This window comes from Myotis daubentonii, chromosome 19 (genome assembly GCF_963259705.1).
Source record: "Myotis daubentonii chromosome 19, mMyoDau2.1, whole genome shotgun sequence".
Taxonomy (NCBI): domain Eukaryota; kingdom Metazoa; phylum Chordata; class Mammalia; order Chiroptera; family Vespertilionidae; genus Myotis; species Myotis daubentonii.
This window is the reverse complement of record NC_081858.1, coordinates 15,622,127-15,636,412: the sequence shown is the minus strand read 5'-3', so window position 1 is coordinate 15,636,412 and position 14,286 is coordinate 15,622,127. Positions and strand designations below refer to the sequence as shown.

General features: G+C 55.8%; 1 protein-coding gene across 4 annotated transcripts in view; it reads right to left on the bottom strand.

Moving 5' to 3' along the window:
- Positions 1–14,286, bottom strand: part of PKNOX2 (PBX/knotted 1 homeobox 2) — a 280,359-nt gene that overhangs the window by 70,951 nt on the left and 195,122 nt on the right. For 2 of the 4 annotated variants that reach the window (XM_059675979.1, XM_059675978.1), the window contains exon 3: positions 8,451–8,559. The exons of the other annotated variants lie outside the window; for them this stretch is intronic. In XM_059675979.1, the coding sequence (XP_059531962.1) occupies positions 8,451–8,537 (87 nt within the window). In that variant the 5' untranslated portion in view covers positions 8,538–8,559. The remainder of the gene's footprint in view (positions 1–8,450; positions 8,560–14,286) is intronic. 4 annotated transcript variants of the gene reach the window in all.

The window sequence follows — 14,286 nt, the reverse complement described above, 5'->3', positions numbered from 1 at the left end:
GCTGGCACTCCACCTCCGTGACCCAGGCAAGTTACCCATTTATAAAATGGGTGCAATGATACCTAAGGTACGGGGTTGTTAGAAGTAAATGAGAGAAGGCATACAAAGCTGGTACTTGGAAGTACTTGGCATGTGGTAGTTACATGGTCCACACAAGCTGCAGCCCACATTCAGGGCAGCCACTTTTGCTTCTGTCGCGTGGGCTACCCAAGGGTCCCGCCCTTGGAGGAACTTGCTTGCTCTAAGCACCCAGGGAAATGGGGGAGAGGGGGAAGGTGGCATTATCTGTCATCTTGGGCAAGAGACTCAGCTCCTCTGAGCTTCAGCTTCCCATCAAGTAAAAGTGGAGCAGCCAATACCTCTTCTCAGGGCTATAGGGGAGGGTGTGCTGCACACAATGGGTGCTCCCCTCTGCATCGGCCCCTATACTCTCCCCAAGACACCCCAGCACCTCACCCCATACCCCCTCCATACACCCTTCCCCCACAGATGGCCTTCCTCTTTGTGACTTTACACCCACCACCTCCTCGCAGGGTCCTTTCTGCAAACCCTGGACAGCTGAGGCCTGCACCTTCTCAGCATGTCTTCCTATGTGGAGCCTCTCTTCTGTGCCCTCCACCTGCCAGTGCCTGCCCTCTCAGGCCACAACATGGGGCTGCACGCCCTGGCCCACTTGGGGCCACGCTGGGCTTGGCCAGGAGCCGGCAGTCCTGGAGCGCCAGGGCCGGCAGGTGAGACCTGGTTTCCTCCAACCAGGAGAGTCCAAGGACCTGGGGGAGGTCAGGGCCTGAGTCATTTGGTAAATACAAGGTTTGGCTGAACAGCTGGAAAGCAGCAAGGGGCACAGCCCCCAGGCGCTACAGGTGGGGCCTGCTCACTGACCCCGGCTTGGTCCCCGGTCCAGCACCTGCCCCTACGTTGTCCCTGATCAGACCCCACTGTGTAGGGATGTGTGAACATGCCTAAAGCCTTATGTCTTGTGCCTCCGCTGCCACAGCTGCCTCTGCAGGGCACGTCCATGGCCCCCGGCCTCCCCCTGACCGTGAAGAAGCCACTCCTTTCCCAGCTCAGCCGGAGTCGTCTCCCAGGAGGCCTTTCCCAATTTTGCATGTCCCCACCCCAGGTAGCACAACCCTGCCTGGTCTGTAAGTGTGTTAACCTACCACCTGTGACACCGCGGGGCCCTATCTGCCTGTCTCCCTGTGGTCTGGTTCCCAGTTCCCATTGCCATGCTGGTCATGGGGGGCTCCCAGTGTGTTTGTTAAGTGATTGAATGACTGACCGAATGAGGGGCTGAGTGATGTGTTAAAAGACTCAGGGATCCAAAAAGGGATGGGGTCCATGAGGGCTCCCCCAACGCTCCCCCACCCAGTCCACGCAGAGCAGGAAGGGCTGGCTGCAGAGCCAGGCCAGCCCAATTTAGCTCAAAGAGGCTCCTGGAACAGCAGGCCTGGGTCACCTACATCTGATCCCAGGGCCGACTGGAAAGAACAGACCCCAGGAGAGTTCCTCAGCGGTGTACCACGGGGGTCTTAATGAACTAATTACTTTTAATAGAATTTCTAGGCAGTGGCTTACAGAAGGAGGCTTGTAAATGTTCGCTGGCCCTGCCTGCACTTCTGGGGTGTTGCTGACATGTGGCTAATAGGAGGGAGGCCGTGGCCTTGGACCTGAGTCTTTCTCCTCCCAGCTATTGCCCTTTCCTAGGAACTGTGTGTGCCTCACCCTTCCACCCATTTCTAGGGGACCCCTCGCTCATGTAATAGTGCCAAACCAGTGATTTCTAGGAGGCCCTTAGGGGGCGTCTCAGATCGCAATGTGTGTGCACACTGTGTGTGTGTGTGTGTGGTGTTTATAGCTGGAAACACATATTTGATATGCCTGTTGTGTTCCTAATAAAAAGTATTTATTGAATGGGTGAGTGAATGAAAGGAATCATACTGAAATTACTCGCTTAAGTTTACACAACTCCTCAGCAGAGGGGCTGGGACAGAGCCTAGGATTCCTGCATTTCTACTCCGTCGAGTCATCCCACTCTTCCTCCTACAGATCAAGAACTCCAAGGACAGCAAACACCCTTGGGTCCCTACTCGTCCCGCCCTCCCCCGGCCGGGCCAGGCAGACACCGGAGCTCCCCGAACTCCTGGGAGAGGGGGCAGCGCGTCCCCGGCTCCTCGGCCGGTGGCTACTGGACCACCTGTTCCCAGGTTTATTTTAAGCTTCGTATACTTGGGCCATTAACTATTTTTGTAGCTGTTTAGGGCACTCGTCCCGCTTGGTAGCAAGAGGATAGACAATAAAATTTGTTCTCTGGGTAAATATCAGAATTCAGGTAACAAGTTCATGGGATAAAAACCCTGGACGAGGCCATTGGAGTGAGTGAGTGTTCGCTGGCCCGCCTTCTCCCTGAATGGGGACATAAAGGGCCACAGTGGGACCCGAGGCTGCCTGGCCTTTACACAGGAGGACTCCGGGTCTTAAGTGAGTTGGAGTTCAGGGACACGTCCAGTTTAAAGACCTTGGTGGCCCAAGCGGCCAGGGAGAGAGGTCACTGTGCACCGGGAGAGAAAAACCCAGCAGAACACAAAAAAAGAAAGAGGAGAGTCTGTTTGGAGTCTGTTTGGATGAGTCAAAGCAAGGGCAGGCAGGTCGCCCAGATGGTCCCTGGGGTGCTGCCCCCAGGGGCACGGGAGCTGTCAATCACAGCCACAGAAAAGGCTTAGGGGGAACCTTCAAAGCTGCTGAATTGACTGCATTGCTGCAAAGCCAATGAGTCTCACAGGCAGCTGAGCAGAGGGCCTGCAAGGCAGGGGGCTCCAGCCCTTAAAGAGATGAGAGGGCTGTAAAGTGTGAAAACATCTGAACCAGCTTCTGTGGCCACAGCTGCAAGGCCTGGGCAGGGGCCATTCACAGCCAGGGCCCTCGCCACCCCCTCTGCCTCCAGCTGTGAAATCAGCATGGGAACCCCAATGACTGATCAAAGGTCCAGCTTCCACAGGACGTCTGCTCCCCTGAGCCACCGGAGTGGGAATGGCGCTGGGAGAGGGAGGGCGAGGAGGCACTCGGAGGGAGGGAGCGGTCTGGCCTCCCGAACAGGCTGGCCCAGCTCAGCCTCCCTGTGACAGGAAAGGTAGGACAGCATCACCTTGACCCCCAATCTCCAAGCAGTTTCTTGGGGTCCTGGACACCATTCTCCTCATCCGTGGGCTGCAGAGGGGTAGCGGGGACGCAGGAACACAGCTGTTGTCCAAGGGTCCCAAGGAGATGCTTGACTTCTGACATGAGCTCCCCAGACAGCCCTGAAGTCCTGGCGGTGTGCCCCGCCTCCCTCCGGTCAACAATGAGGCCACATCCTCGATGAACTGCCAAACCCTTTTAACATCACCCACCATCACGTCATGCTACATATGTACCTACCCACCTACCCTTCAACTTGTCCCTAATCTGTCAACTGAGTGCCCTCGGTCACAGGGGCTGCGCCTGGTGGATGAGACCGACCCCACCAGGGGTTCTGCTTTCTAGTCTAACGCTCATGCAGCCCCACGTGCTGGGGCCACGCAGACAGAGGAAGACTGAGCACTAAATACACACACAACTAGACCAGATGCAGTATTTGCCTTCCTGTAAGCCAAGGGCAAAGATATTTGAGGAACGGTGCATATGTGTCTATGTTTGAGGAAGAGTGGGGGTAGGTTTTTTGTGTGTGGATAAGGTGAGGGTGGGGGAACTGGTAAATCCAGAGGGCTTCCTGAAATTGCCAGTGGAGGTACCGGAGGGAGAACTTTGCTTGGTCGGCGATGTTGCACGTGGAATGAATGTTACAGGAAACGGGAGAACTTGAAGGACCTCTCAGAGGTGGAGAGAGAGCACATGAATGAGGGGTGTATGCCTAGAAGGAGCAAGACGGCCACTGTGTTACCACGGGGATTCTGGGAGGGACCATAGTGCCGCTTGCTGGGAGGAAGCGACAGTAGAGAATGTAGTAACTTGGAGAGTCCCTTAGAATTGGGGCGCTGGGCTGTGGCAGGAGGGCTGTGGGAGCCCAGGTGACGCACCCCTGCTCTCAGGGAGGTCCGTCTGACCAAGGACCCAGCTACCGCATGGGACGTGAGGTGCTGTGGTTAAACAGCAGCAGGGGCGCGACCCTGGTGGTACTTAACAGAAAGCCCCGGCAGGCCACAGGGATGTGTCCAGTGGTCGCTGCTGTTGTCCTTTCTAAGCTTACGGTCTGTCTTTAGCGCACAGTAAATACAGAGTGACATCCGCACAAGCAATCACGAGTTGGGCTGAAATGGACTGAGGGGTGGGGATGACTGGCCATCATCCTACAGCATGGGGCCAGCGCCGCGAATGCTGCTCTACTCAAATGGGGGGAGAGGAAAAGCCTCCGCCACGTTAATAACTTTATTCCCCAAACTTCAAAAATGAAATTGCCAAGTTAAAAACTCGCCTTGAAAAAAAAATTCTAATTTATTATAAAGAAGGTCCGGGGCTTGGGAATTTTGTAATGCAGATTCCTAATTTTCCAAAGTGAGGTTCTCCTGTGCATTTGAGTAGATTATGCTCGGCTCTGCTTGCCCTCAGCACAACGGGAACGTTATTAAAACGGCTGCCCCGGTCTCAGGAGGGGCGCTGCTTCTTGCTTCCTTTCTCATTTTGGGGACTTCATCAGACACTGTCCTTTTCGACAGTGGAAGAAATTGGGTTTCTGAGAGGCGACCTAGAGATGTGCTCAGCTGGGCAGGCCTTGAGGAAACAAGTCAGACTGGGTCCCACAGTGATGAGATTAGACCTCCCGGAATGAGGAGGAGGTGGGCCTCCTTCCAGAGGCCCTTGTGTGCCCGGGCCCTGCCCGCCTTGGCCCCGGCTTTCCTGAGGACACAGCGCCAGAGAGCAGCTGGCGCTCTCAGATAATGAGCATCGCGGGGCAGTGTGGCAGGGCCTCCCCTGAGAGGCGGGCTCAGCCTCCTGCAATCCTGGTGGGAAGAAGGCAGGGGGACCAGAGCGAGTTCCCCGCAGGAAACTCACAAGGAAGACATTCCTCTGCACAAGCCACTCTAGCAGCCCTGAGAGTGGGGAGGACGGCCCTCCAAAAGCCAACTGGCCTCAAAGTGTAGCACTTGCCGGAGAGGCTATGTTCCCCGGGAGCCTATGTTCTGGCGACCTCAACCCTCTGCCCTCCCACCTACGCCACTGCTGCCCTAACTCCTCCCACGATTCCCCCCACCCTGACTGGTTTCCTTGGGAAGCAGCCCAGCCCAGGGAAGCCCATGGCAATCTCGCCATAGCCCAGTGGCCCAGCCAAGGCCATAAGGACACCAGACCTTGGCCTAGTCTCTACTATGGATGCTGGGATTTCCCGCCAGATTCTTCAGCCCTGGATCTCGGAGGTCACAAACAGGTGTGTGGCTTCCCCAGGGCGAATTATTCCCCTGCTGTAAATGTTCGTTCCTCCCTCCCTCCCTCCCTTCCTCTCTTCCTTCCTACCTCTCTGTGAGTAGTTTAATGGTGAAGGACCGGTGACTCCTCAGAGACGACAGCCTGGGACAGTCCCTGTTGGGGAACTGGAGCTTCCCTTTCTCACCCAAAAGGCTAGACCAGCTCCATGGTGGCTTCCAGGGCGCTGAGCGCCTCAGGGACGCTGCCCCACCCCCAACTTCCGTTCCGCCAGCAACCGGGATTTATTAAGCTCCGCTGTGTGCTGAGGCTCCTCTACTTAACTACACTCGGATCAGCATTCTTGGGCAGCACAGGCCCTTCTTGCAGCCCTCCTGCTAATCCCCACCAAACCCAAACTTCTCCCAGCTGCCGGGGCAGCAAAACAGGCTGGAGAGAGGCAGCCGCTGCCAGCTGCCAATGCAGTGCCCTCGACCTCCTGCCCCCCCCCCCCAGTCGCCCCTGAGCCTTGGGTATGGGGGTGAGGGCCTTTGTGCCCACCACCTGCTAAACACAGGAAGTGCCCTATTGCCATGCCCATTGCACCTATGGCCCTTGGAGAGCAGCATCCGGACAGTAAAGGAACACCCCAAATTCCTGCTCTTTACCGACACCCCAGCCCCAGCACTGCCTGCGTCTACTGAGAAGAAGAATGTTGTCCCCATTGTGGGCCTGGTTTCCAGTGGCTCCCCTAGTCCAGGGGTCGGCGAACTCATTCGTCAACAGAGCCAAATATCAACTGTTGCGGCCAAAGGGCCTGCTCTGGCGCTACTTTCAAGCTCAGTCCCTGGTCACAGAACTCAGTCCCTGGTCGGATGCCATATGTTGCGGCCAAAGGTAAACTGAGTGGGGGGGTGAAAGGATTAAGGAAAGACAGGTAAGAGAATGAAAGCTGGGTCTCGGTGGGACGCTGCTCCCCGATGAGGACAGAGCCAGCGCCCACAAGCCATGTCTTTATTTTATAGCAGATGCCATGAGCTAGGGCGTGATCACACTGTTTACAGCATTCTTGTGAGTTTCAACCTCACTCAACTACATGCACCTGAACTCTACCACAAGGCACGTGGGGCTACGTGTTTGGACCATAGGTTCAAGCTTACAACCACAGCCGTTGGCTATAATTGTGCTGGGAGGGCCCTGCCTTCCAGCTGGGACTTGCCCGTGGCAATGAGAGGACCCTGTCCTTTCATTAGTCCAAGGCTTGAACCTGGCCAGAACACCGTAGCCGCGCCCCATAATCAACAGTACAACGATTGAAATTTCTTTTGAGAACAAAATTTTTTAAACTTAAACTATATAGGAAGGTACATTGTTATTAACTTAATTAGGGTCCTCCTAAGGCTTAGGAAGAGCCATACTCAAGGGGCCAAAGAGCCGCATGTGGCTCTCGAGCTGCAGTTTGCCGACCAGGGCCCTAGTCCAAGCCTCCTGCTCCTCATTCACTCTGCAGAGGGAAAGGGCCAATGTGGCTCACCCGGAAGCATTCACACAGAGGGTCTGTGTCAGGGCCAAGTCCAGCCTGCGGTAATTCATGAAAAGCTACTGCCGTGGGCAGAGTGCTTGCTGGGTATGAGTGCAGGGCAGGGAGACTAGGAAGGAGCATGGAGTCCATGCGTGGGGGCAGGGTGGGGACAAAGGACACGTCCTGGCAGGCTGGTGAATGCCCAGTGCTCTTGCACTTTTGCAGGCTGAGGAGTCAAGTGCTCTTGACTTTTGCTCAGTGCTCTTGCACTTTTGCCGGCTTGCTAGACGCTCTGCCAAGTGCAGTTTCAGGGGGATAACAGGATAGATAGAGCAACTGCTAGAGCTCACACTAGGCTGGGGGAGTCAGGGCCTGTCCTATGTCTGCACCCTCATCTCCTCATGCTGCACAGCCCTGGGCTGCCCATGAGGACAGCTGTGTTTGAGATGTCTGATGCAGGGATGTCAGGGCAGGGCAACGACTGAAAGGAGTGGGAAATGCTGCCTGGCACAAAATAGGCACTCACGGCACATTTGCTCAATGAATGAATGAATATTCTAGCTGGCTGCATTTCACATAACAGACACTTGATAAATAATTATCGAATTAATATTGACTTGGGAGACCAAGCTAGAGAGAATAGGACAGTGTGAAGGTCACGGTCAGAGGATGGAGGCTGCTGTGGCAGTGCAGCATCGTGGCTAACTCAGGGTCTCGGAGAATGAGGTGTGGGAGGCGCACAGGGGGGCAAAGGTTAGAAATGATCAGACTACAGGAGCCCAACCAGGAAGCCAGGCCAGGCTTCCAGGAGCAGGAGAGGGGCGATGGGACCAGGAGGAGAGGCTGCCGGGAGCTGCAACCGGCTGGAGTCTCCGAGGCCCCTGGGGACTGCAACCAGAGGGAAGGGCTGCACGGCGTAGAGAGACAGAAGCTGAGCGTGTCCTGAAGAGAAGGGCGATTCCTCCAATGGGCAGGCAGAGAAGGTGAACATAGGGGCTCCACTGATCATGAATGGGGGGCTGGTCTAAAAGAGCCTCTAGTTCAGTGGTCCTCAACCTTCCTAATGCCGCGACCCTTTAATACAGTTCCTCCTGTTGTGGTGACCCTCAACCATAACATGATTTCCGTTGCTACTTCATAACTGTAATTTTGCTACTGTTATGAATCGTAATGTAAATATCTGATATGCAGGATGTATTTTCAGGGGTCGCGACCCACAGGTTGAGAACCGCTGCCTAGTTTAAAAGTTTCCCCAAACACTCAAAGGCAGACTCCGTTTACCAAATATTCCTGGTTTGGAGCATCTGTCTGATGTCTGCTGTGAGTCGGGGGCAGGGTTGGGTGGGGACAGGACCATGGCCTAGTGTTCTAGGCATTGGTGAATAGGAGCTAAACCCTGTGTTTGCCAAATGCAATGACTTCCTTCCAGTGTTTGCCAGGCTCTCTCCAGAGAGGCCTCCCCAGGCCGGCCAGGGAAGAGCCCAGACCCACCAGGCCCTGCCCTCAGCCCCTGGAAGGCACGCACCCCTCCCATCACTGGGTGGACACTCACCTGTGGACTGTCCTGGTAGGGTGGGGGAGGGACATTTTGCGTGGCCATCATCGTCAGAGCTGGGGCTGGGGAGGCATGTTGCATCATGGGATTGATTCACATCAAGGATCTGTGGCAGGAGAAAGGGGGCCGCACGTTAATACTGAGCACAGGGAGCCTGGGAACCAGCAGGTGGGCATCTCCTCAGGCTGGGCCACCTGGACTGACCAGACACTGCAGGGGATGAAAGCCCGGGAGAGGCCTTGCTGAGAGATTTGACTTGAAAGAAACAATATTCAAATCAGATGTAAAATAACTTGTAAAAGCCATGCTTAGCTCAGCCTCAGCTGGGGTTGGAGCTTGGAGAGGGCAGGAGAGGGGGCAGAGGCTTGGCTGGTGGCAGCACAGGGGGAATGGGGCTGTTCGGGTGCCCACAAGACAAGGTGCTTTCCCTGTCCCGGGCCTTCAGCGCAGCCACCTGCACTGTCAGGGCAGGGAGGCCTCGGGCCTCTGCCCTTCCAGCTCCAGTTCCCACCTCTCTGCTGGCTCCTGCTCCCTGGTGTGCTCACCACACCCCCTAGTGGTGGGAAGGGACGTGGGGCTCTGGTCCCCTTAGGAGGGTGGAGGAAGGAGGGGGGTGGGGAGGATGCCTATCGCAGACGCGAGCGTGCGTGCGTGCGTGCGTGAGTGCGTGCGTGCGTGCGTGCGTGTGTGTGGCTTACAGAGGTGCTTGCCCATTCTACGAAGGGAGACTTTCCTTGGACTTCGTTCAACACAGAGTCAGAGCCCAACGGTCACCCCCCTTCTTATAGCCGAGAAGATGGAGGCCAAGAGGAATGAGGTGTGTGTGTTAGGGGGCTGTGTGCTAGCGAACAGGAATGGGATCCAAGTCTCCAGATTCCCAGCTCCCGATCTGCTCTACTGTCCCTGACCCCCACCCCACAATGACAAGCAAGCTGCCTCCACTGGGCCTCAAGGTTTCTTCTTGAACCAGAGCTGCTGCCGTCAGGGGAGACAGCCTAGCCGGGCAGTGCCACCCAGGGTAACAGGATGCCCAGAGAGCTGTGGGGCTCAGTAGATGCCCTGAAATATTTAGAGCTAGAAACCACAGGCATGTCACCGTGGGGCCAGGAACCTCTGTGGGGTGCAGGCCCTGTCCTCCCAGGGGGAGGGTGCTGATGGCCAAAGATGTTTGTGAGCACAACCCTCAGACATCCTTCTCTTCTCCTCCTCGCCCTGAGCCCCCCTCCCCACGGTCTCCCAACATGTCCCATGCCTGAATTCTGGGGGAATTTTGAGGGTGATCTGGAGCTGCCTAAGTAAAGAGGAAGGTCTCCAGGGTGCTATGTGGCATGCATGTGTGTGCGCATGTGTGTGTGTACATGTGTGTGCACTGGTTCTTTTTCAGGAAGAGGAAAGATCAGTTCTGGCTGACCTGTCTCTGAAGGCATGCTTTGACCTTAAGTGCACGTGGGAAAGCACTGGAAACCCAGGTATTCATTCAAATAATGCTGCTAAATGTCAACTGTGTGCGGGAGCTGTGCTGGAGGGTGTGGAAGCTCTCCCTTTGGACCCTGAGAGAATGAAGGAAATATGGATGTGAGGAGATAGGCTCAGCCTTTCCTGGAACTCTGGAAGATGAGGTAACTTTTGATGGGTCTGTGAGTCCCAAAGGCAAAGGTAGAGCCCTTCTGGGAACACCAATTTCAGATGCTTCTTTGCTGGAAGAAAGTGAGCCTCCGTGGGCTGTAGTGCCAGTAGCCTCCAGCAGAGGGAGTGTGGGGGCAGAATCTGGGGTGAGAGCTCAACAGGCAGTTTTAGGGGCAACTAGTTCCAGGATGAAAAAGTCATAGTGAAGGCAAAGTGAAGGAAGTGCATTGAGGAGGATTTGGGCTAAAGAGAGAATCCTTTAATCTGCATTCTTTTGTTCACTGTCCAATGAATGGGAGGTCAGGTGGTTTTAGAGTTGCTGTCCCTAGAAATATTCACACAGCTGGAGGGCTGCCCTGCCTGGGGTCAGGAGGGGTGGTTAGGAGTGATCTGCTCCCAGAAACAACCACTGCCAGGCTGAGCGGAGACTTCCCAGTCCAGAGGCTGCCAGGCTGTGGAGCAGGAGCCAGCCCTGCCTCGGAGGACACAGGGACACTGTCCCGAGGATGCAGATGGCCTTTGCCCCGCCCCTCCCCCTCTCTGGGGTCACCACAGGCCACTAGACCACTGCCCCATTGCCCTCTGGGCCTCTCCTGCGAGAGAACAGAAGGCCTTTTCATCAGGGGCTTAAGTTTCCCTCTCTGCTCACTCAGGCGCAGAGCCCTGGTAATCTGAGCGAGGGAGACGGGAGACGGTGCCACCTTCTCTTCTTCACAAGCCCCCACCACACAGACACTGCCCATCCTTGGGACAGCCCACTGGCCAGGCCTGGGGCTGGGGGGCTAAGTGGGACCACCTGGAGAGGGATGTAGAGACCTGCCTTTTTGTGCCAGCTGGGGTGTGGGGGCTCCTTGGGCAACCTCTGGATGTCGAGCCCCCTGGGGAACCCACCCTCTGGGAGGGGGAAGGGGAGCAGCAGGTCTGAGCGGCAGCCGCCCAGCCCTGTCTTCTGAGCTTTTGTTGGGCTGGGAGAGCCACGTGCCCTGTCCAGAGGCCCCAGCGCTGTTACCAAACACCAGGGCACTCGAGGGAGCAGGGCCAAGACTGCAGATGGAGGACACACCAGGAATAATTCCCCACAGGGCAACGTTCCTACCGAGGAGAGGCTGGCGTCGGGAGATTGCTTCTAATGCTGAGAACCTTCATTACATGACAGCTAGGGAGGGGGAAAGCCTAATGCGGCACTCGACCCCACGTGATATCCAAGAAGAAATAATTCATGTCACTGATATTATCATCAAAAAGCGCTACAAATGCCATTTTCCAAAACCCAGGACCTAGTGAGGCAGTGTGCCTGGGCTGGGTGGGCGAGGGGCGTGGAAGGACAGCCCTTTAGGAGGTAGACATGGGCAGCTCTCTGCCTCCCCAACTCGCTAGCTCCCCCAGCCCTGCGGGGGGAGGCCCTTAGCCAGGAGCCCAAACCCCAGCCTGTTGACAAACAGGCTTAGAAACAGAAAGACCCAGCTCGTTAGGAAAGAGCTCATTAGGACTTGTTGACATGAAACCTATTAGACCAATTAACATTCCATTAACGGCCCGGGGCACCAAGGGGTTAATGCTGCCCAGTAATTGGGCCGGGGTGCTGGGGTTGGGGGCTCAGGGCCTGAAGGATGAGAAAGCCTCATTGGGAACTCGATGGCCAGCTGGCCCCTGCGGCATCTGCCCTAGCTGGGACCCTAGCTGGGACGGAGCATCCTGCTACAGTGGAGACGGAAGGAAGGGACCACTTCCCTTCGGCTCTCCGCTGTCCCACCCCGTGGCCCCAGACTGACGACGGGGCACAAGGACAAGTTGGGGGTACTGCCGCTGCCCTCTCAGACTCTGAAAGTGGTGTTTTCTTCATCCACTCTCCCCCCCTCCATCCCCGCTGGTCCAGTGTCTTATTCCTAAAGAAGTAAGTCCTCTCTCCTCTCTCAGATGTGACTCATTCTTACCAAACTCATTGGAAAAGCTAGCATCCTTGAGGCCCTGGAGTCTAATTCATCTGAAGAATATAGTTTAGGGCAGAGGGATGGGGCAGGGAACTCTGGGCCTGGGCCACCTGACTTCCCTCCCTCCCTTCTCTTTCTCTCTCCCTCACTCCTTTCTTGCCCCACCCCTCCCCCCAGCATGGCACTAGGAGGCACTGAAAAGCCCTTCTCTTCTGCCCTCTGACCCACTAGCAGTGTTTTCATTATTTTCCTTCCCTCGCTACATGTAGAGGTTGTAGACGTCCCATTCCCCGTCTGGGCCTCAGTTTCCTCACCTGTGAACTCCCCTGATCTGGGCCTGTGCTTACGGTCAGAATGTCTGCATCCACACCCAGCTCCCCCACTTCCTTGTGGCTTGTACAAGTCACTTTCCCTCTCGGACTGCAAAGCGAGGGATCTCACCAGAACGCTCTGGAAGTCTTTGCCCACGGACAGCCCTGAATGGAATGGGAAACTGTTGGATTGCAGCTTGAGAGTGAGGGACGGAGGCCCCTGAGGCAGGAGAGCTGGAGCCCTCTCAGCCCCCAGGTGGGTACCACCGCTCCCCCGCTCCCCCACCCCCACCCTGAGGCTGGGTTCTGAGTCTAGACAGATTTGCAGGAGGCTGAAATAACACAATGAACTCAGCAGGAGGGACCAAAAGGCTGCATTAGTAACCAGGCTGGCTTCAACTTCTCCCTGAGGAGCAACTGCCTCAACCTGGCGCAGTCGGTTTATTTTCCTTCAGCCTAGAGAGCTGGGTCCAGAATGCTGGTCTCCGGCTCAGCCCTTCCCATGGGCGGCCTGTAGGTGGCGCCGCGGAGCCCACTTCAATTGCATTATATAATGTAACCTGTTTACTAAATCGTGTAATCAGTCGCCTTAGGATTTACAGCTTCGGATGTGTGTAGAGAATTGGACTTTGAGACAAATTTAAAAACAAATAAAAATGAGAGACAGCTGTTGCTGATAGTGTGATAGTCATCTTTTGGAAACAAATTCACCCCCTGGCTATAAATTATGCCTGGAAAAAAAGCGTTGTTGGTGGGAAGGAGTTGGCTAGGCCTCCTATGCTGGCAACTCAGAGCGATGAATCTTGAAATAACGGTGTCAACCTGTCACTGATTTCATGTGACTGTGGATTTATCTAAAGAAACACAAGCACATGCACACGCACACAGACATACACCCGCCCAGGTCTCTCCGAAAAACCTGGTAAGGGCCAGGATCACACGCTGAACGGAGCTCTGGGGTCCCTGCATGTGGGTGGGCGCGTGGAGTCTGCCCTGGGCAGTGACAGGTGAGACCAGTGGGGGATGGTGGAGAGGGTGGGCTGGGAAGCTTTCAAATGTGAGGAGGTCTAGTTAAAATGTTTCAAAATGATGGACAAGGGAAGGGCCTTTGAGGAATGATGGGAAAGGGGTCAGCTCCCCTAGGAGTCCGCCCCTCACAGCACGTGGAACACTGACCTGTGACTTTTCACCCAGGTGCTCAGAGCTCAGGGCCTGAGGTGACAGACTGCAGTGGCCTAGCAGATGCTGCTTCCCCCATCTTTCTGATGTTGGGGTGCTGGGCAAATGGGAGTTCTCTAGTCTGATAAGTAGGCACAGAGTGTGGTGTGGGAGCCAGGGGGCAGTGTGTCTGTTACCGAAGGGAGGACGGGTGGGAGGAGCGAGCGGCATTTGCACTCAGGGTCAGGTCCGCTTGCTGATTACATGTCCTAAAGGCTGGCTGGCTAAAGAGCCCAAGTCATTGCCGGATGCCCCAGCCAGGAGGGCCACTCCCCTGGTGCCCTTCCGGTTCCTGCTTGGAACTCTCGTGGGAAATAATTCTGTTCAAACTCCTGCCAGAGGCAGAGATGACAACCAAGACAGAGGGCAACTCGGGCCCTTTGGCCACCACAGCTCTCAGGACGAATTGTCATTTGCTACCTTTCTGGGAAGGCCGCTTGGGAGGTGGTGCCAGGTCATGCCCTATTATTATGATGCTGGTCTCCAGGGAACAGAGTGGGGACAGAGCTGAACCAGCAGGAGCTTGGACTAGGACTGGGCTTCTAACTGGAGATGTGACAATCTCTCCCCCCTTCTTTCCCTTCCTTCGGCCCTTACCTGCCTCGTGGAGTGAATGGTCTGGAAGTGGTTCTCGGCCTCTGTGAAACCACAAAACTCAGACCCTCCTGCTCCCATCCCAGGAGTGTGGCTCCTCCCCTGGCCTGTGGCCCTCCTTCCAAAGGCGGCCTCTCCTCGCCTTGCCCCGCC